The sequence below is a fragment of the Hydra viridissima genome, unplaced genomic scaffold (genome assembly GCF_058129835.1).
Source record: "Hydra viridissima isolate aposymbiotic clone 2 unplaced genomic scaffold, HvirCarnegie_v1 scaffold_6, whole genome shotgun sequence".
Taxonomy (NCBI): Eukaryota; Metazoa; Cnidaria; class Hydrozoa; order Anthoathecata; family Hydridae; genus Hydra; species Hydra viridissima.
The window spans coordinates 18,545,445-18,566,029 of record NW_028324305.1 but is presented as its reverse complement, the minus strand read 5'-3'; the positions used below and the strand labels follow the sequence as shown (position 1 = coordinate 18,566,029).

The 20,585-nt window shown below is 32.2% G+C and overlaps 2 protein-coding genes across 3 annotated transcripts; one reads left to right on the top strand and one right to left on the bottom strand.

Moving 5' to 3' along the window:
• Nucleotides 1-61: 61 nt before the first annotated feature.
• On the top strand, nucleotides 62-7,793 carry LOC149887362 (uncharacterized). Of its 2 annotated transcripts, none has more exons than XM_090090159.1 (12): nucleotides 62-318; nucleotides 431-610; nucleotides 813-867; nucleotides 950-1,039; nucleotides 1,563-1,696; nucleotides 2,433-2,628; nucleotides 2,858-3,647; nucleotides 3,746-3,767; nucleotides 3,848-3,928; nucleotides 4,006-4,113; nucleotides 4,372-4,854; nucleotides 5,014-7,793. In XM_090090159.1, the coding sequence occupies exons 1-11, from the start codon at nucleotides 136-138 to the stop codon at nucleotides 4,720-4,722; spliced, it is 2,190 nt and encodes a 729-aa protein (XP_089946285.1). In that variant the 5' UTR covers nucleotides 62-135; the 3' UTR covers nucleotides 4,723-4,854; nucleotides 5,014-7,793. The 2 variants fall into 2 exon arrangements, with proteins under 2 accessions (XP_089946285.1, XP_089946286.1); XM_090090160.1 differs by having other exon boundaries at nucleotides 91-318; nucleotides 1,563-1,598.
• LOC145189932 (uncharacterized) lies at nucleotides 4,929-19,251 on the bottom strand. Its single transcript, XM_090090158.1, has 13 exons — nucleotides 18,919-19,251; nucleotides 18,673-18,811; nucleotides 18,150-18,390; nucleotides 15,044-15,185; nucleotides 13,173-13,283; nucleotides 12,957-13,104; nucleotides 12,565-12,884; nucleotides 12,356-12,433; nucleotides 11,487-12,257; nucleotides 10,958-11,383; nucleotides 9,947-10,864; nucleotides 9,380-9,823; nucleotides 4,929-7,940 (listed from the first exon to the last, which is right to left on the bottom strand). Exons 1-13 carry the CDS (start codon nucleotides 19,132-19,134, stop codon nucleotides 5,010-5,012), a joined length of 6,885 nt encoding a protein of 2,294 aa, XP_089946284.1. The 5' UTR covers nucleotides 19,135-19,251; the 3' UTR covers nucleotides 4,929-5,009.
• Between the last annotated feature and the right edge of the window lie 1,334 nt (nucleotides 19,252-20,585).

The following is a 20,585-nucleotide window of genomic DNA, read 5'->3' as shown; positions in this document are numbered from 1 at the left end:
TGTAAAATCCTAATTCATTTTGATCCTTAATGATCATTTATGATCAACGTTTTATTATTTGGAATTTATATTTTATACATAGTTATTTGTTTTAGTCTTAAACATTTAAAACTACATGTAGTTAAGTATGTAGAGATGTACCAATCAGATGCAGCAACAGATTTATTAGGAGAGTATGAAAAATTCTCAAATAAACAAGATCCCAAAAAAGATTTTCGTTGTGAATCAATAGAAAATCTTTCTACAAAATCTAAAAACAACTTGGAAACAGTTCCAGACTTTCTTTGTGACTTATGTGAAAACAAATCATCATTTGCGGTGAGAGTTTATTATGCAGCCATATCAATAAAAAGATTTCATCAAGAATATTGTTAAATCTTTAAAAAATCACTTAAGAAAGAAAAAAAATTAAAAAGGTTGGTATTTTCAGGTACACGAAGAACATATTTTATCAGAGTTGCATTTAAAAAGTTGCATTCCACAAGAAAGTGCAGCCAATGAAAATGATGCAGGCAGAGAAAAGGAGATGCATCATTGTGACCTATGTAATGTCATCTGCAATGGGAGTATATGCTGGAAAGCTCATTTGCAGGGGTTAAAGCATAAAAAGGTATAGACAATTTTTTAAAGCTAATTATTGTTGTAGACGTTGTTTGGCTTGAGAATGATTGTCAGACATCACTTTTGCTTTTAATCTTAAATCTTAAAAATGTTTATATATCTTTAGTGTTGGCTTTCAAACGTTTTTTTTTTTTTTTTTTTTTTATCAAAAAGTAAATAAAAGATTAAACATTTGACCAATGCTTTTTTAGAGAAAGAAGCAGTATCAAGTTATCGGATCATCTGTGGGATATGTTGTTGAAAAAGGTAATTAATTTTGTTTTTAGTTTTCATACTTTTTTTTAATTTTTTGATAATTTAAATCTCTTTATTTATTTTTTTAACATAGACGTGTTGAGAAATCAGTTATCTACAGAAGTAAATCATCCTGCAAATAAATTAGCTCGAGAGTTCATGAATCATCCTGAGGTTCTTATAGGTAATTTTTTTATTAATTGCTTGATCAACATCTGATTATCTGAAGATTTTTTTTTACTAGATGGCATTTCTGGGCACATGAAAGATATGTTGATTTGACATTTAGTTTTTGATTTTCAATTTATTGACTTATTTGAAATGAAAATATGTGTCAATTGTAATCAGAATTCGTTTCTCCAATATAAAGTTGGAATGGATTAGATGTCAGAAAAATTAATCCGTTACAAAGACAAGTGCGAATTTTTGAAAAGTTTGAAAATCTTAAAAGATTTTTTTTATCTGCTAGAAGAACTCTTTTAAAACACTAAAATTTAAACTCTGATAAGTTCTTTTAAAGTTAATAATCGTTCATTTTTTGTTTCTTCTTATGAAATTTCCTTTTTCATTGAAACAAAGTGTTTTATAAAGAAGATTTTTTAAAAAAGATTAAAGTAAAGAAGGTAAAGAAGATTAAGGTAAAGAAGATTTTTTCATCAGCCCATCAGCTTGAAGTTTAACATTTGTTCGTATGCTTTTATTTTTAGGGCTAGAGTTTATCGTCGTTGCACAAAAAGCTATCGGTACGTTATACTTTGAATGTTCTCTTTGTCACATAAAATTCGACAGTCATTCCAAGTTTTCACATATAACTGGGGTAAAACATCGCTTAAACGTTGTAGTAAGTCGCTATTCACTTTTCTGTAAAATGAACCTATTACATTGTAGGTTTGGTCATGATATTTTTTTTAACCTTTCTTCAAACACAAAGGAAAAATATCCATAATTTTCGTTTTTGTCCCTGTGTTTCTTTGTGGCGGTATAAATATGTTGCAGTTGGAATTGCAAAGTGGAACACATATATTGGTGTCTTTATCTTTTTGTGAAGGTATGATAAACGATTGAGCTTTAAAAAGGAAGACTAAAGTTCGTATGAGCAAAAAACTGTTCGTAGGTCTCTTTATTGTGATTAAAATGTAAAAAGATTAGAAAAAATGTTCTGGTGCAGTGAAATCTTAAAGATCTTAATGAAACTTTGTTAAAAGTTTACTTTGTCGCATTTCGTCTCTTTAACGTTATTTGATTGTATCTAATATTTGATAGTATGTAATATTTGATAAAAATAATAGTTAATGTTGTTTGTGAAAGATTCAAGATGCAATGTTCACAAATCATCCACGTGGGAGTTTTTTCTTTTGTGTATATGCTTTGCTAAAGATGTTTAAAAATATTTTTTAAACATCTTTATGATCATTTTATTTGATAAGATTGAAGTTTAAAATTAGCTCTATCTTTAGCAAATTTCTGTAATTTTTTTAAAATAATTTTTATATTTTTACAATAAATTCTCTGGTTTTAAAACTTTTGTAAGCTATAAACTTCAAAAATCTTAAAACTTAAATTTTTCTCTAAATCAGAAGCTTAAGTCTAAAGAACTGGGTACGCGTATCGAACAAACGTGTTACAAACGCTCTGCATTAATTAAAGAATTGGCTGATGCAGCATTAAAACTAGAGCGTTTTGAGGGTAGACAAAAGATTCGTTTTAAAACGGAAAAGTTATTTATTCTGCCAAAGGAAAAAGAACAAGGGGAATTAGACGAGGATAATAATGGTAATTGAGAAAGGTTTTTTTTTAATGACATTTAGTATTAAAAGTAATTTATAATTTGGTGTACCATTTTTATCTAATTTCTTTTGTTCTATATTTACGCATATTTTTTATTATTTGCTCTGTTTATTATTATTATTATTATCATTATTATTATTATTATTATTTTTTTTTTTTTTTTTTTTTTTTTTTTTTTTCAATTCAGTTTTTCTGATTAAAAAAGTTTGTTTAGAAAATGGACTGCAACAACAAAAAGAAAAAAATCTACCTAGTTGTTCATCTTGTGAAAAACAATCTTTATTGAACGATTACATTCCTTCACTCATGGACCAAGAGATTCGCCCTCCTTATTTTTTCGCTCCTGATTATAGAGGTGATAATTCACTATTAAAACGAGACATCCATTTAGACAACGTACCTCAAGGAAACGACAGACAGACATTGTTTTCATCTTCTGGTATTGAAAACGTGCAAAGACATTCGTTTGATTATAACAAAAATGTAAAACATAACTTAAACATAAAATCCTTTGACGATTTTCAAACAACTGCTCCGCAAAATAGATCGTTTTTAAGAGAAAGCTGCCGTGAAAAAGTTAACTCTCCTTTTAAAAGAATATGTAAAAAATCTCCTACAAATCGTAATTTATGCCCTCTTCGAGAAACTCAATGTATATCTTTTCCTGATAATAAGTTGCGTGTGCGCAATATTTTTCCACACGATTTGAGGCGTTCAAGGTCACCTTGTGGTTTAAAATCTCATCGCAGCGGCATTTTTCATAGATCTCGAACGCGGAATGTTGTCGCAACTTCACTGTCCAAGTTAAAATCAAGCCGTTCTTTATCTCCGCTTGCGGAGTACGAATCTCCATATGGGGGATTTTCACCTCCCCAAAGAGATATTGGCGACGAGATTAAGGAGGAAATGAAAAGAATACAAAAACAGGCAGAAGAGATGAGGCGTGCTGAATATCAAGAGGGAGAGAGTAAAGAAAGAGAGAAAAGAGAAGAAGAGGAAATGAGGTATGTTCCGTTTTTGTTTCCTATTTTCTTTAGTTTCTTTATGATAATGAAATTTTTATTTGGTAATTTTAGTAACTCATCTTTTAACGTTTTACTAGAAATTCAACAAAAGAGAAAGAGGTAAGGGAGATAATTTTGCAAGTCGGTATTTTGTTCTTTACACATAAGTGCACGTTTATTTTGTCAGCAACTTTTTTTAGCATGGAAATGCTCCGCCGCCTCCTCCCAGAACTCTCGATGAAGAAACTAAGAGGCTTGTGATGCAGAACTTAACAGAATTAGTGAGGAGAATTTATGAAGTTATTCGTCGTTTGCAACATTTTAAAAAGCGTTTTTACAGTTTTTTTGTTCTGTTTAGGCTAAATGTTGTGTTACAAATGAAGCAGATGCAGATTTGGCTCTGCAAATCTCGAATGCCCTAACACAAGCGTTGCTACAATATAGGATGGAGAATATGCCTGCGTCTGTGAGGACTCTTAAATTTATTTTTTCTTATAGTAACACTTCCACATAATTAAATGGATGCATGCTTGCATGCATGCATGCATGCATATACACATACATACATACGTACTTACGTACGTACGTACATACATACATACATACATACATACATACATACATACATACATACATACATACATACATACATACATACATACATACATACATACATACATACATACATACATACATACATACATACATACTTTTTATTTTTTAGATGCTACAGGCTTTGAAATCAGTCACGAATCAACAGTTCTTACAACAGCAGCAACCTTTTATAGGAAATGTTCAGCCTCTGACCCAGTTTATGTATTCAAATGTCCCTGGGCAACTGCCAACGAGGTTTTTTACATGTGGTGGAAATCTGTTTTCTCCTGATTTATTGCAATATTACCTGCAGACACCAAGTTACAGTCAATTTTTAGTATCTGAAAATACCCAAAATAACTTTCAAGAACGGCTGCACCAATATATACCCCGGCAACAACTCGGAATGTGTAACTTTGAGCCTCAACAGTACGAATATTTTCAATCGCTTTTGGGCGGAAATTCTTTTCGAACTCTTTAAAGACCTTCGATTACAAAGACGATATCATGTCAAAAAAATTCATTTTTTTAATTTTAAAATCTGCTTGACATGAATGGGTTTCAGAGGTGAACAAGAATGCATGCGAGGAAACTATATGAAATAGTCTCAATGGTATGTAATAGCTAAGAACTGTTAGATTTCCAAAAAATATTTTTCCGCAGTTTTAAAAATAGAAAACGATGATCTTAAAAATAATGATTAATAAAATCTATTCTTAAAATAAAGTTCAACTGTTTTTACATTTTTATTAAAGTTTTACTTTAATCTTAGACTGGATTATTGCTATCCGGATGTGAGCCCAGAGGATTTAATGTCATTTCGTCTGATGAAAGATTTTTTGAAATCGTCTTGTCTTCTAACATCTCAGAAGTTTTAGCCGTATTCATCTGATCGGTTGGCTCTTCATCGTTAGCTAATATGATTGAAATTAGACGCCCGTCTTTTGAAGCTACTAATGATGTAACTGATTCTTGATCAGCCGGTATCGTGTAAGGTGTTTTCATGTTGTCGTCTGCTGAATTGACTTGTGGAAGAGAACTTTTTTCTGCTACAGATGGTCTTAATCGTTTTTTTCTGGTATCATTTATAAATGGATAAATTGATGCACCTGTTTCATTGGAGTTCACGTGTTTAACTATATTTAACCTACTATTGGTTGTTACATCTCTGTTGGATGAAAATGGTCTAACTCTTGCATTTCTAAAACTTCTTGCCGAATCAAGGCTTCTACTCTTCAGTAACTCTGTCATATTTTTATTGTCTACAAGTGTTCTAACGGACTGTGACAAGTAAGGATAACGTGGTTTCGAGGCTAAAGGTGGAGAAGGCGTCAACTTTATTCCGGAGGGTCCAACTTTATTTAAAACTGAAGTAGTTTGCTTTTTAACTGTGCTGGGAATGTTCTCCGATGTTCTACTAAAGTTTGTCTGATGTAAGGTTTCATTATCCTGCTGAATGTTTTCTTTACTGTCTTTTTGAATGGTAGAATTGTTTGGTCCTGTCTCTAAGTTCCTTTCTGAAACACCGACCTTTTGCGTATCAACACATGTAGGTCCATTCAAAGAATCTGAGTATTTTTCGGCATCTAAACTAGTGTGTTGATTTTTTGATAACATATCTTTTAGACTTATATTGTGACCTTTTTTAACATTTGTGACTCGTCTTAATCCTGTATTGACAGAGACTGACACTGGTTTTAAATAGCTTGAGTTGTAGACCGATTCATCTAAAAACTCCCTTTTTAGTTTGCTACTTGATTGAGCTTTGCGAATAATATTTTTCGCTACGTTAGATTCATAGAGTAGATGTTGCTCATGAGATTCTGCACTGGCCTTATGAAGGGAAGCTATTTTAGATAATTTAGAAAAACTCTGTGAAGAATTTTTGCTTTTAAATTCCAGTTTTATTTGCTGGTTAGAGTTCCTTTTTGAATTAAGTTCTATGTTTGAATGTTCATAAGTATTTTCACTGGGCTCGTCACCAATTATAAATCGTTTCCAGACGTATTCGTCGCATTGAACACTTGGTTGAATATGGCTATTTGAATAAAATCTAAATAATTTTTGCTTTACGTTTGACGTCAACTGATGGCTGACGGTTCTTCTTAAGTTTCTTTTGTTCAGATAGCGATGAGTTTTTTTTTTTTGAATTGCAAAAGATGATTTTTTATTATCGTAAAAGTCTGCTGGATTTTTTATAACTACTTCAGGCTCGTCTGTCACAAACAGACTGTCATTGCTTATTGATAAAAGATCATTGTTTTCGTTGCAATCTAGTTCTGAGCATGACGTGGGAGTTGATTCCCAAACAGATGTAGTTTTTTTACTAGATTTCTTAGGTTCTTTTTGTAACGACGACGTTGGTGTAGATACAATAACACTAGTAAGTTCAGCACTTAATTTTAGAGGAGTCTTGCGGTCTGATGGGTCAGTTAGAAAATCATGATGGGAAATAAGGCTACTCGACAAAATATTCTCTAATGATTTTTTGGATGCGTTTTTTTCATCATCAGTCCCAAAATCTCGCGAGTTTTTTTTTGTGCTAGTTAAACTTTTGCATGAGCCTGTATCTACAACTTGCACTGGTTTTGTTTTAAACTTATTTGGTATCGTTTCTAATTTATCTAACAAAACTGATTTCGGCGGGATATCCATAATTTTAAGTTCCGTCAAGAATTTTGAACATTCGTTAACATCAGTATTGGGTTCGTGTTGCAATTTTTTAATATCAGTTTCTATACCTTGAGGTTTTTGTAAGATTCTAGTCTTTTCATTTCCATTAATCATTTTTATTTCTGTTTCAGAATATCCAAGCGATCTGGCAGCACGTCTTAAGGCATTGTAAGCTAAACTTGCATACGAGGCTTCGTTTTTGTTAGATTTCAAGTTCGATATAGCATAATAGATTTGCATTAATTCTTCTCGTTTTTCAAAATTCGTCATTAAATCGGGTTCTGTGCAACATTCAATTGATTTAATGGCTTCAGAGATAGCTTTCTTCGCAACGTCAACAGCAAAACCTGTCAGGTTTCTTTTTTTCCTGTTAGTTTTCTCGCTTTCATCAGTTAAAGCATTTTTTATGTCGATTTCGCAATATCCAAGACTTAATGCAGCTTGTAAAACGGACTCCATTGACATGTTTCTCACAAGTTCGTCGTAAATCATCTTCGTCTTTATGTTAGAAACAGGCTCTTTACTTTTATCAACTCCAAATGCTGATGATTTTGAGTTACTGTCTAAACCTAATGAAATACCGACGCTGATTAATGAAATTTCAGCAATGTCATTAGCATAACCGTTCAGTTCGTCATTGGAAGATAATTTAGCTTCATTATTCATGAAAGTTTTAGAACGATCAGGTGATAAAGGTATTCTTTCTATTTTTTTAAATGTACCAGATTGATCGCGACACAGTTTTTCCACTGACAATAACAAAGCTTCTTTCACAATGCTGGAAGCAACAGTACGAACCAAATCACTTTGGATGGAGGACAAAGATGGACATCCAGTTAAAATTTTAGAAAATAACGGATGAATAAAATCTTTTCTGAACCTGTTTAGTCTTGGTTTAAAGCCCTTTAAATGAGAATTTTGAGAGTGCATTAAGTTGTTAACACATCGCATATGCTTTTCTAGGTCATCACCTGGGCTAGATTTTTGAGATCTGTTGGAAGCATCTGTTTCAACCTTGTAACTAAGCTAAACAAAGTATTTGCATCAAATTTATGAAAATACAATCTGTAAAATAAGCTAAACTTTAGGCCAATAAGTTATGAAAAAATAGCATCGTGAATTATAACTAATTACAAAATTGTTCACGCGTATCTTATCACTTTCTTCGAAAGCTTTAATTTTCTTTTATTTTTTTTACTTTTTTTTTTTTTCATAAAATTCTTTAAAACTGAGCAGAAAACTTTGAGAAAAGGAAGACAAACTAATACGAATTGAATTTGTTTCTAGAGCTCCTACGATGCTAGAGATTAGCTGTCTTAGTAGAGAATACTAATGGTCGATTTGGATAAAACGGCATCTTTTATCCAAGCATCGTCATACAAACGACTGAAAAACTCTATGGAAATCAGTTTGGGCATTTTAGGTTTTTTAACACTTTCTCTCGTAAAACCACTCATTTTGAACAATTATCGCAAACTTAGTGTGCCAGTTTTAGCCATTAAATCCGCTAAAATTTGAGCCTCTGACGCGTAGAGTGAAATTAAGTGCTAAATTTTGAGGTACAAATATTGTCTTAAAAATCTCAAATAATTTAATGTTTTTTCAAATACCGTATCTATATTTGGCAAAAATTAATTTTTGAACAAGGTGATTTTTTTTCATGGCTTCAGTTCAAAATAAAAACATAAAAACTTAATAGATTACAAATTAAGTACACGTGGCGGTTGATGATTGTCCATAGAGATTAGCTCAAAGGCCTTAATTTCAATAAATTTTTTAGCATTTTTACAGCATGTATTGTGACGTTCTTTTACCTTTAAAAGATATATTCAGTTATTATTTGTGCAGTAGTGACAATCTTCCTTCTCATATTGTTATTCATTTCTTAGGGGCCTCTTAAGGGTAATTCCTCAATTCTTTTATCATTTTGAATTACTTATGCTGGTATCCGCATTTTGCCCACCATTTTTTGGTTTTGGGTAATTAACAAAACGCACAACCGTCTCTTTGTGTCAAAGAAAAAGAAGTAAAAAACGAACCAGTTATAGCCAGATCGTAAGGAAAAAGCATTCTAAGCTAGCGCGTTATACAACGTGGCAACTGTCTGAAAGCTAGACGTAATGCCTAACATAAAAACCTTAAAGATAAAGGCCAAACGCCATGGTATGTCTGTCAATAATCTTTGAGATTATAAAAGAAGTTTATGTACCTGGTTTAAAAGTTGATATCTGCACAAAAATACCAACTGAATGAGATGCTTATCTCAACTTACTGGATGCTGTTATTGTTCAAAATTTAAAGCGTCAGTTTTACCCGCATCGACCATATGTAATATATAAACACAACCTATAATGGTTTCGTTTAAAATACGCAATTTTTACGAAAACATTGTCGTTAAATAATTGATAGTTTAAAAACAAGTGAAATCCGCTGATTTTAAATTTTTTAATAAGGTTGTTGCTTACTTCGATTGATACACCAGGCTCTTTTACTCCATCGAAATCAAGATCACTGCATAATTTCTGTAGATATGCGTTTATATTTTCATCGTTTATGTTTAATCTTAGTGCCATACCAATTTCGCTTAAATCGTAACCGAGTGAACCAGCTGCTTTAATGAGTGAAACAACTGCCATATTCTTTGCACATCTCATTATCTGAGCATTTATGGTAGGATCTATAGCAAGCTCCTTGTTTGATCTCTTGGGAGATATAGGAAAAGTATTTTCTATGCTGTTTTCTTGGTCGGAGTTGCTAAAATGATTTGTTTGGTGTAGAGCTATTTTGCTTAAACTAGGAGTAACAATACCTGTTTGATCACTTTTTACAGGAGCTTGGTTGCTGGAAAAGAGCAAACTCGCTTGAGTATCTTCTGATATATTTTTGAAAATATTCTGAGAATTTAAAATCTAAAGAAGAAATTATTTCAAATTCTAAATAAATTATTTAGATTTCTGATTTTATTTTAGATACAAAAACTGTAATTATACGTTGCAAATTATCTTACAGCTTGCATAATGACCAATGCTTACCGCAATCTCGGCTTCTTCCTGACTGTACCCCAAACTTAAAGCTGCATGTATAACAGCTTCTTTTACCATAGCGCGCACAAGTTCGTTGTATTTTCTCTCTATACTGATAATAAGACTTGTCCCGCTAATTTCAATTCCGAACGCAGATACGATTTCAAGACTATCATACCCTAACGATATACCAGCTCTAATTAGCGAAATAGAAGCAAGGTTCTTTGCATAATCAGCAATCTGGAAACTCATTGATGGTTCCAATTCAAAATGCATTTTGTGATCGGAATATGTATCAGTTGGTAAGTTATTTTTACTTAAAGGCGTTACACCAGTTGATGTCTCGCTATATATCTCATCAGTGCAGGCAAACGGTTTAGATTTTGTTGAAAAATGAGTTCGTTTATTACCTTCTCTTTTTAAAATACTTAAATTAATATGAATGTCATTTTCTTCAAACTGATTATAACCCAGGCTCAAAGCAGCTTGCACCAAAGCGCGCTTTACCATGTCACTTATAAACTCGTTGTACTTCTCTTCTATGTCAGATATGAGATCTTCGCTCAATTCAATACCAAAACTAGGTACAACATCAAGATGATCATAACCCAAGGATGCTGCCGCTCTCATAATTGATATTGCAGCCATGTTCTTAGCATAGTTTGCTATCTCAAGGCTTGATAAAGATTTTGTTTCAGCATCCATTTGCGACATGGAAATAGTGGTTGAGTACAACTTTTCCTTTCTTTTGGCAGAGGACCGATACGATTGATCCATAATACATTTTTCTGCTGTGCCATGATTCATCCCATCAGTTGGGCCAACTGGCCTGACTGATTCGAGTATACTCGCCATAGAGTTATGATAGTTTGTTAATTTCCTGAATTCGTTCAAATCTGTGTCAATGATTTCTTGATCGGAAAGATGCTAGAAGTTTTAAAGATGTAAAATTAATGTAAAATATACACGTTAATCAGTGAAAGAGAAAAGATTTGAATTATTAAACCGCAAGTTTTTTACCTCAAGTTCTACATCAATCTCGCTATAGCCTAAATTTAAGGCAGCTTGCATCACAGCCTTTTTCACCATTTTGGACACAAAATCTTTGTTCTCTTTCTGTATATAATTTAACAGATCGCCGCTTACTTCAATACCGAAGGCTGACACAACTTCAAGGTTTTCATAACCCAATGATATACCTGCTTTAATGAGCGAAACTGCAGTAATTTCTTTTGCATAATTTGTGATTTCAGCATTTTCAAGCGCATTTTGGTTGCCTATTGACGCGATAGTTCGAGTTGATTTTCCTGAAACATTAGAATTCCCTAATTCAAACATGTTTGTTAACGCTAGGCTTTCTTGAGCTGTCCTAGATAAAAATTCGTCATCCTGCAAAATGAAACCATGCGCAGGTAAACTGTCGTCTAAAGGTTGCATTGAATTGACCTAAGAAAGAGAAAGAAAGTTTTTTAATAATAAGTTAAACAGATTGTAACATTAATTGTTATCTTAGACAAAAAGACAGATAGACAGACAAACAGATAAATACCGCCAGTTCTGCCTCAATCTGATTGTAACCTAGACTCAAAGCTGCTTGTAACACGGCTTTTTTTACCAAGTTGGTAACAAACCGGTGGTTTGTTTTCTCCACGGTTGGAAGAAGATCTGTACCACTAAATTCTATACCAAACGACGACACAATTTCTAGACAAGTATAACCTAAGGATGCACCAGCTCTAATCAAGGTTAATGCTGCAATATTTTTAGCACATCTTTCCACTTCAAGGTTTAATGACGATTCTATTTCCATATATGAAGCTTCTTGCGACAAAAATTTTCCATGCCCTTCTTGTGAAATCTTTTCTAATTCCTTTTTGAGATCTTCCCAGTTTTCTACTGTAGAATTGATATTCGGTTCTGCTATGAGTTCTTCAATCCCAAACGTTGATATAATTTGGTTTTTATCAAATCCTAGACGTTGACCTGCTTTGACGAGCGTTGACGCTGCAATATTCTTTGCGTAACTGAGGACTTCAAAACTTAAATAAAGGGATTCTTCAGTTTCTCTTTGCACATAAAGAAAGTCATCTACAGCTGATAGAAGCTTAGTGTTGATAATTTCGATGGCCATTATACGAATTCGTTCTATTTCCACCAGAGAAAAAAATGATGTGTTAAGATCCTTGGAACATAAAGGAGATGGCGCGCTAAGAATTGATATCGAATTTGTTTCAGTAGTGTTTTCTTTAGTTTGTGCAGAATTTAAATTTTCTAAAGAAGTGATATTTAGTTCATCAGTTTGTATGCCGGATTTTTTGTTCTAAAAGAAAAAGAGATTTATTTTAACTTTTTTGGAACCAAAACTGAAATCGAAATTACCGCAACTTTATGCTGACGATCTAATTCGTATACCATTACCTCACTTCTATTAATATCTTTGTTTTTTTGCTCACGAACGAACTTTTTTGACAACTCTTCGCGTTGCTCTTGGTCAACCTTTACAAAAAAGCAAGTTTGATGCTGTACAGTTTAAGTAATAAGAAAATAGATAAGATATGATAATCTAACAATACTGAAAATGATGTTTAAAACTGAAGAATTTTCAGGTGTTCTAACAATCTAATTACCGTATGATGTTCCTGATGGTCCATTTTTGTATCTCCTGATGTTTCGTCTTGATTAAGAAGAATTTTACTGATATCCCAAGCACTTCTCCACTGTAATTGTCGAGGATTTTTATTCTTTTTAGATTCTCTTTCGTTTTTTAATCTTATTTTCCTCCAGTACATTAGCATCTGTTCTCTTTTTTCAGCAAATTTTTGATATTCCCTCCATTTTTGGATTTCACATTCTTTTCTTCTCTGCATTTTTATAAAATACAGGCTGGCCTCTCGAAGATGTTTTAGAGAGTTCTCTCTGTTTTTAATCAAATGCTGCTCGAGGTATTCTGTTAAAATATAACAAATATTTTTTACCCTATTTGATCGTAATGAAAAATTTCCGAAAAATCATTTATTACCTTCTCTCTTCTTTTTTTGCTTCATGTAATTTTTTTCTCTTTTCTGAATATTTTTTATTCTTTTTTTTATTTCATTCTCATAAGCTAACTTTTCATCCTCCATCTTCTCAATGAAGTATGATTGCCTTCTTTTCCACATCTCAACAACCTGAAACAATACAACTATTATAATAATCGCAAATGCTATCAGCTATTGTCATCTTCATCGTCACCAACCTTCGTTTCCATAACTTTTTGTTTTTCCAAGTAAATTTTGTTTACTTTCTCTTCTTGCGTCTTCATATTTTTCTTCGATAGCATCAAAATCCGATGGCGATACTTTTTATCCTACAAAAACAAAAAACTATAAATACGCACACATACACATACAAACACACACACACACACACACAAATACACACACGAACGCACTCAGTGGTGATCACAGAAATAGTAACCTTACATTTTTTTTTATTAGAATTAATATAATTATTTTCTTCATTAGAGAAATTTTTAAAAAATAAAATTGATATCCATTTATTAGCTTTAAGCTATAAGTATAACAGAAGTATAACTATAATTATTGAAAAGTTTATGCTGTATAAAACTCTACATCAAAATATTAAAACTAACATTAGTATTTTATTGAGTAGCCTTTATTCTTTATTACTTCAGCAATTCTTGATGGCATACTGTTAGTAAGCCTTCGACATCCGTTCGACAGCAGTGGCATACCAGAATTTTTTAATTTCCCCACAAAAAATTGTTAAAAATAGAGGTTTCATTATCTCGTAAAACCTTCCCATTATCGTTCCAAAAGTTCTTAATTGGAGTCAGATCGAGAATTTGGGGTGGTCAATCTAAAACATCAACTTTATTTTCCTCAAGCCTAGAATTTACGGATCTCGTAATATGCTTTGGATCGTTGTCGTTCATTTAATCCAAGTAACAGTTTATCATCAGCATACGGCTATATCAGGGTTTATTCTCATATATTCGTTTTTTATATATCTTTGTATTTGTATTGATCCAAACTTCCATCATTTTTTGACCAGCGGGCTAATGCCATGCCAGGACATATTTTGCCAAACCTTAATATTACCCCCACCGTGCTTCACCATCTTTAGAGTATAAAATGGGTTGTTTTCTTGCTTCATAGGATGCCTATCATATACTATCCAATCAGACTGCAAGCAATTAAATTTGAAATATTCCTTAAATAAAAACGTTTTCTTTTGAAAAAAAAACGTTTTTTTTTCAAAAGAAAACATTTTTATTAAGGAATATTTTTGCACATTAATCGTTTTAGTCAATTTCGTTTTGAAACAATGCTTTTTTTCATTGTTATGCCGGCTTGAAGGTCTTCTTCTTTTAAACGACAACGAATGGTTGGGGCAGAAAAAACTACATGGTACTATACTTTCATTTTGTTTTTTTTTTCCTTAGAAGTTAAAAAAGAATTTTTTTAGACATCCAAACAATTTGTTAATCCATATTGGTTGAAGTTTTTTTTAGCGGTGGTTTTCTTGTTTTATCATCAATGGTATTATATTTTTTAATGTTTGCCAAAATTTTTGAAGCAATTTTCTAAAACACACTAGTTGATACGAAATTTCAGAAATATTAAGTCTACTTTTTTCTACAGAGCAATCTTTGTTTCCCCCCTTTGTTTAGTTACTACAAGGAAATTAAAAGTACATTACAAATAAAATTTACAATCCCTTGTTTCAGTTCTCAGTTAAGAATTTTATTGAAAAAGTCCAATTTTTAACAGTAAATGGGATTCTTCACTGGCATGTGTTATTTAATTGAGCACGTCAACACAACGAAGTTTGGCAATAAAAATTTTAATTGTCGTATTTACTTCCTAACAATAATGTAATTTCCAACTTGTAAGATATCATTAGAAATGCCATCAAAATTAAATAAGTAGAAACACGCTGTAATATGCAATATATATATATATATATATATATATATATATATATATATATATATATATATATATATATATATATATATATATATATATATATATATATATATATATATATATATATATAGGAAGGGAGAGACAGACAGAGAGAAAGAGGAGGAGAGAGTAATACCTCTTCTTCTAGCTCTTCACGCTTTTGTCGTTTTTTTTCTTTTTCTTCGTTTCTTTTAATCTTTCTTTTTTTTATGTTCTTCTCAATTTGTTTTTTCTTAAGATTTGTACGAGCTTCTTTTTCATCTATAAGTGTCATGTATCTGAAAAAAAGACACTTTAAAAATTTGCATTTGATTATTTTATTGTAAGATAAACCCAAACGATTTTGCGGTTAACATATTAACAATAGAGTATTTGATAAAATATTTAATATATTACCTTGAAATGAAACTTACAAGTGTTTAGAACTCGAACAACAACAATTAGAAGCTGCAATAAAAATGAACTTTTGTATTACCCTGATGGGAACAAATCTTCCAGAATCCTCCGTTGTCAAATGCACAACTTTTTTTGTTACTATTAATTTTTTTTTTTTTTTTTTTTATTAAAAGTGCAAAATACTTTAATGAATTGCTTTTCTAAATGTTTTAAACGTTACAAAATGTAAAACGTTCATGATAAAGTAGGGAGGGGGACTTTTTCTTGGTAACTATATCCTGGGGAGGAGAGTTTTCATAGCGGCTATATTCACGGGATATTTTACCCTATGGGGGCTTTATTCTGGAAATTAATTTTCAGAGTTTTTTTTCCTAGAACTATCAACTTTGATTTGTGGAGCTTTTAAAAGCGGTCAAGAGTATCAATCTGTTTCTTGTAAAGGACGCAGTCACCACAGATACCGATAGTGCTAACCTAGCTTCCCCGAAAACGCTAGCTATATAGGATGATTTTGAAATCGTTTAATTACGCCCGTGGAAAAAAATTCAACTTTAAGGACCGATTAGAGTGTCTTTTTGACCTCATTGAGAAGTAAATATAATCGACTCTAAAATCCAAACCACTCAAACTAAATCAATGAAAAATTTTACAAATACAAATTGTATCTTATGGCTTACTTTCGATTTTAGGCTTGAAAAAAATGCAACCAGAATACAATTTAGCATATTTATCTATTTTATTTTATCTCCCCTTTGTTCAAAGCTGTTCAAAGCTGTAAGAGAAACATACTCTCGAAGAGCAAACCAAAAGAAAAAACAATGAGAAAGAACCATGTGTGAGTTGCATCACTTGCCTTAGCCTTTTAGGAAATGGTATGCCGCACCAGTGCTCTTAGTTTAAATTCAGAGAAAACCTTCGATCCTTTGTAACAAAAGACGCCAAAGCAGCAAAACAAATTGCATCTTAAGTAATTTCTAACAAGGAATTATCCCCTCAAGTAACTGTTTAACTTGCCAAAGCAACCGGTAGACTTTCAATCACACCCGGTAAATATTTATAGATGAGAAATTTTTTTACATATATATTTAGAGAAAGTTTTGATTCTTACGAAATGAGACTAGATGTATTTGAGGAAGTATAGTTTCTGATCTCTTAAAAAACAGAAAAATTGAATTTCAAGTTTAACAAAAAACTTTCTTCAAAAAGAATATAATAAATATATTCTGGAATTGTATGTTTTGAATTCGGGTCCAAGTAGTGCCAAGCCACCTTCAAGCACTCCTAAATTGACGGCTCAAACTTTTGCCAATGTTCAATTAAATACCTACCTGTCAAACTACGGGTTTAAGAAACTGGTCAGAATTGTGAATCAAATATCGAGTAGCAAGATGGTTGAGACAAAATTTTAAATAAATTTCCAGAAGGCAGGTCAATATTTAAGAGATTTCTTCACCTGCAGCGATTTGAAAATCTCAAACGGAAAAGGAGATTCTATTCGGGTTGTTGCGCATTGCAAAGATTTACCAAACCTTGTGAATCATGTTATTAAACCTCGTAAGATTTCTGATGGCCATTTTTGATTTTGTAAAGCAAGGTATTGGCGATTTTGTAAAGCAAGGTATTGACGTTTGCAAAGGTTCTCTCAAGTATTTTCTTAGCATTGATGATACTGCATCGAGGGATGAATCTAGCTCATTATTACAAAAACAACTTCTCACTCACAGGACTGGCAAAGACACTGGAGTCAAGAGAGAAATTCTCTTGGTAGTATCAGAAAATTTGCCAGAAACACACTCCAATATTTTGGCTTGTGACATTAAGGTTGCAAATAAATTGTATGGTCTGACAACCCACTCAAGTATCCACCCATGAACATGATGTGACATAGTATCCAAGAACCTTGCGCACTCCAGAAACTTGCGAATACTGGGCTCAATGAAATCCTGTTTCTAATCATTTAAGCAATCCGGTTGGTTTTGCGCTAATGGAAAATCATTCGGAAATATCATTCGAAAACCAAGCATCAGCGGGCCCGACAATGCTCTGAATCTGGTAGAAGTGCCAAAAAATGAATCTGCTATAAATCCTGAACTAGTGAATCAATTCATCTGAAATTTTATCCAGAGTTTGGTGTGGCCATAGGCTACATTTGCACAAAGTTTGATCAAACTATAATGATTGCTTCTGATTTTACAGCTGTTTTTATTTGTCGCGCTATGAGGTTATAATTTTACTCAACATGAACTTTCAAATTCAATTTTTTTTCCGCGGACGTAATTAAAAGATTTCAAAATTAGCGTCACAGGGTACCCGATGTTTAGGGTCACCCCTGATTTTTTGGCACTATAGGTAGCGCTCTCGGGTCAGCTAGGTCGGCATTATTTTTATCCGTGATAACAGTACGCATTTTAACCTCGGTAACCACGATTAACAATGGTATTCTTGACGAAATAAAAATATCAAACCATATTGTCTACAACTCACTGTTTTAATCGAATTATCGTAATGGGAAATTATATTATATATTAAATTATATTTATATTCTTATGTCAATCAAATAGATTAGAAACCGATTGCAGATATTTCTTAATCGCGAATCAATTAAATTAAATTAACACACCCTGGTTCTTAAAAGTACAGTCATTTTTTTTTATTCAGCGTGTTGAAAAATTTATGTTGCAAACAGCTAACATATATGATTCGTTATTTTTTGCATTGCTTAACTGTTATAATGATCAAAATTCGTCAAAAGTATCCCATCCCCATGAATCTCAAGCCTCCTTATTTATCCTAGTGGTACGTCAAGTTGCAGAAACAGCCGCTGAACGCAGATTTTAATAACTTACTTTTCAATTTTCGATTTCTCTTTTATAAACTGTATTCGGAACAACTTTTTTGCACGATCATTTTTTTGTTTGATCATTTCTGTTTCTTCATTTATTGCTAGTTTGTCAAATTTATTTGCTTTCTTTGATTCTTTACGCCAATCCTTGTCAATGGCATCCAATTTAAGTTTTCGTATCCATTGTCTATACTCGTTAAATTCTTTGATTGTGCATTTAACATCCCCTTCTTCCGTTAGCAAACCTGTAAGTTTGAAAGTTTGAAAAGTTTTAAAGTATCTTTGAAAACTAGAATCCAAAGTAAAGGTAAAGAGTATACAAACAGGGGAGTAAAGATTATTGTTTTTAACATCCTCATCCCTTCTACTAAACTGTTTTTACTCAATAAACATATATGTTATTTATGATGGCGGATGCAACAGTGAGTCTACAAAATGTAAAACCCACAACCGAAAAGTTTTCTAAAAACATCATTAAACTTTTTAATATGAATAGATTGCAAACGGTTAAAATGCACTAGATTTACCTTTTTTCAATAACCTTCTTTTTACACGAGGGTTCATCAGATAATTGGTAAGATGACTATCGTGAAGAAAGTTATATTGCGGAGGAGGTCGAAATGGATCTCTGAGATCGAATTCTGCTTTCGATGGGACTTGAAATCTCTTTTAAAATATGAGTGGAGAAAAAATTTCACAGCTTTTATGAAACAGTTCATTTTTTTTTTTAAAGTTGTTCTTGCAAAATGAAGAAACATTTAGCCAAATCTTACCTTCGTTCCGACCTTTGTAGTGCAAAGAACAACAACATTTGATGGTCCATGCAAATAGGGAACCTTGCGATCTAAACTGGAGACAGTTTCTAGCAGTGCTAGAGATGGATTTATTTGCGGGAAAGTAAAACAACGTTCCTTCTGTGAACTTGCATTTTCCAGCCAGTCCCAATTGTATGATTTTTTGGTTTTTTCTTTTTTGTTTATAAGAATCATTTTTTCAAATCGAAAATCATTTTTTTTTTTAATAAAAAAAATTTGCAAAAGTATCAACGTTTTTATCTGTTGCGATACAATAGCTTCGCGTGAGAAAACTTTGCATTGTTGTTTGAAAGTGCAATGATACGCGTCAGTTACACTCTCGTGTTGCATTGAAGGTATTAGCTTTTTTTATACGAAATTCAAAAATCGATTAGTTAATCAATATCATCTTTAAGATCGCCGAGGGAGGAGTGGGGGAGAGGGAAATTGTAGTTTGTCTCGGGCACCACAGTAAAGGGAGCATCATACCCCCCCCCCCCCCCCTAAATGAAAAAAAAGGGATAAATTAGCAACACAAAGATAGTAAATACTTGAGAATTCAAAATTAATTTTCAAATTTTAAATTTAACTAGTTTCCGGGTTTTTTTTTTCTTAATTTTAGTTTGTTTTAAATATCTGAAAAGCAGCCAATAAAAAAGTTTTTTTTATATACGCTACTTAACCCTTCGTTGGAGACCATGGGTCGGGTTAGACTTTTTTTGACTTTTTGAGTGTAAATTTGATATATGTCTAATCAACTTAGCAACTTGTGCTTCCTGGTAGCCTCCGAAAATTTAATTAATTATTGACTCATGCATCACACGTCAGTTCACAAAGTAAGGAAATCTCCTAGACGGCGAACGGTGGTCCTTTTTCATAATCTATGGTTGCACAAGGCATAAAATTCATCTTCAAATAATCGGTTGTAATGACACTTATTGAATACCTAGGTAACCAGGTAAACAAAAAAAATCGTTCTTAGAACTCAACTCCCACCTCGAAGTGAACAATTGAACCCGAAAGTTGTACTTCTTTACTGAGCTTACGCTCAGTAGTTTCAGGCAATTTACCAGCGCCTCCCTTTCAAAGTGAATTTAAGTGTACCTAAAACTGTTATTTAAACATTTTTTTAAAATGGAAGTCGAGCGAACAGGTATATATTTACAATATTATAAAACAATAGTTGTATCTTTGTTGATAAAAAGTTATTTGATTGTAAAGATGATGATAGATTAGCACTAAAATAAGAATTTGTAAAGGTTTTAAAAGAGTAGAACTTTTGGGATTGTTCGGGATTGTTGCTAAACTATTTTTTTTATTGTTACTTTATTTATTTATCTCTCAGAAGAAAAATCCAGTTTGCGATGCAAATTGTCACCTCCTTGTAAACAAAATTTAGCATCTCTCTTTCTTTTTAGTGTATTTGTATTAGTGTGTATTTAGTGTATTTGTATTTGTGTGTATTTTAGTGTATTGTTTAAGCAAGCAATCTTGTTTAACCACTTGTTTAAGTTAGCAATCTATTTCCTGAAATTCGGATGGGTTTACCAAAAAAATTTCGAAGAAATTTGCGTCTTGAGTCATGTTGATTAAGTCTATCGTTTTCCATGCCGCTAAAACCGTAATATATAACATATTACGAAAAA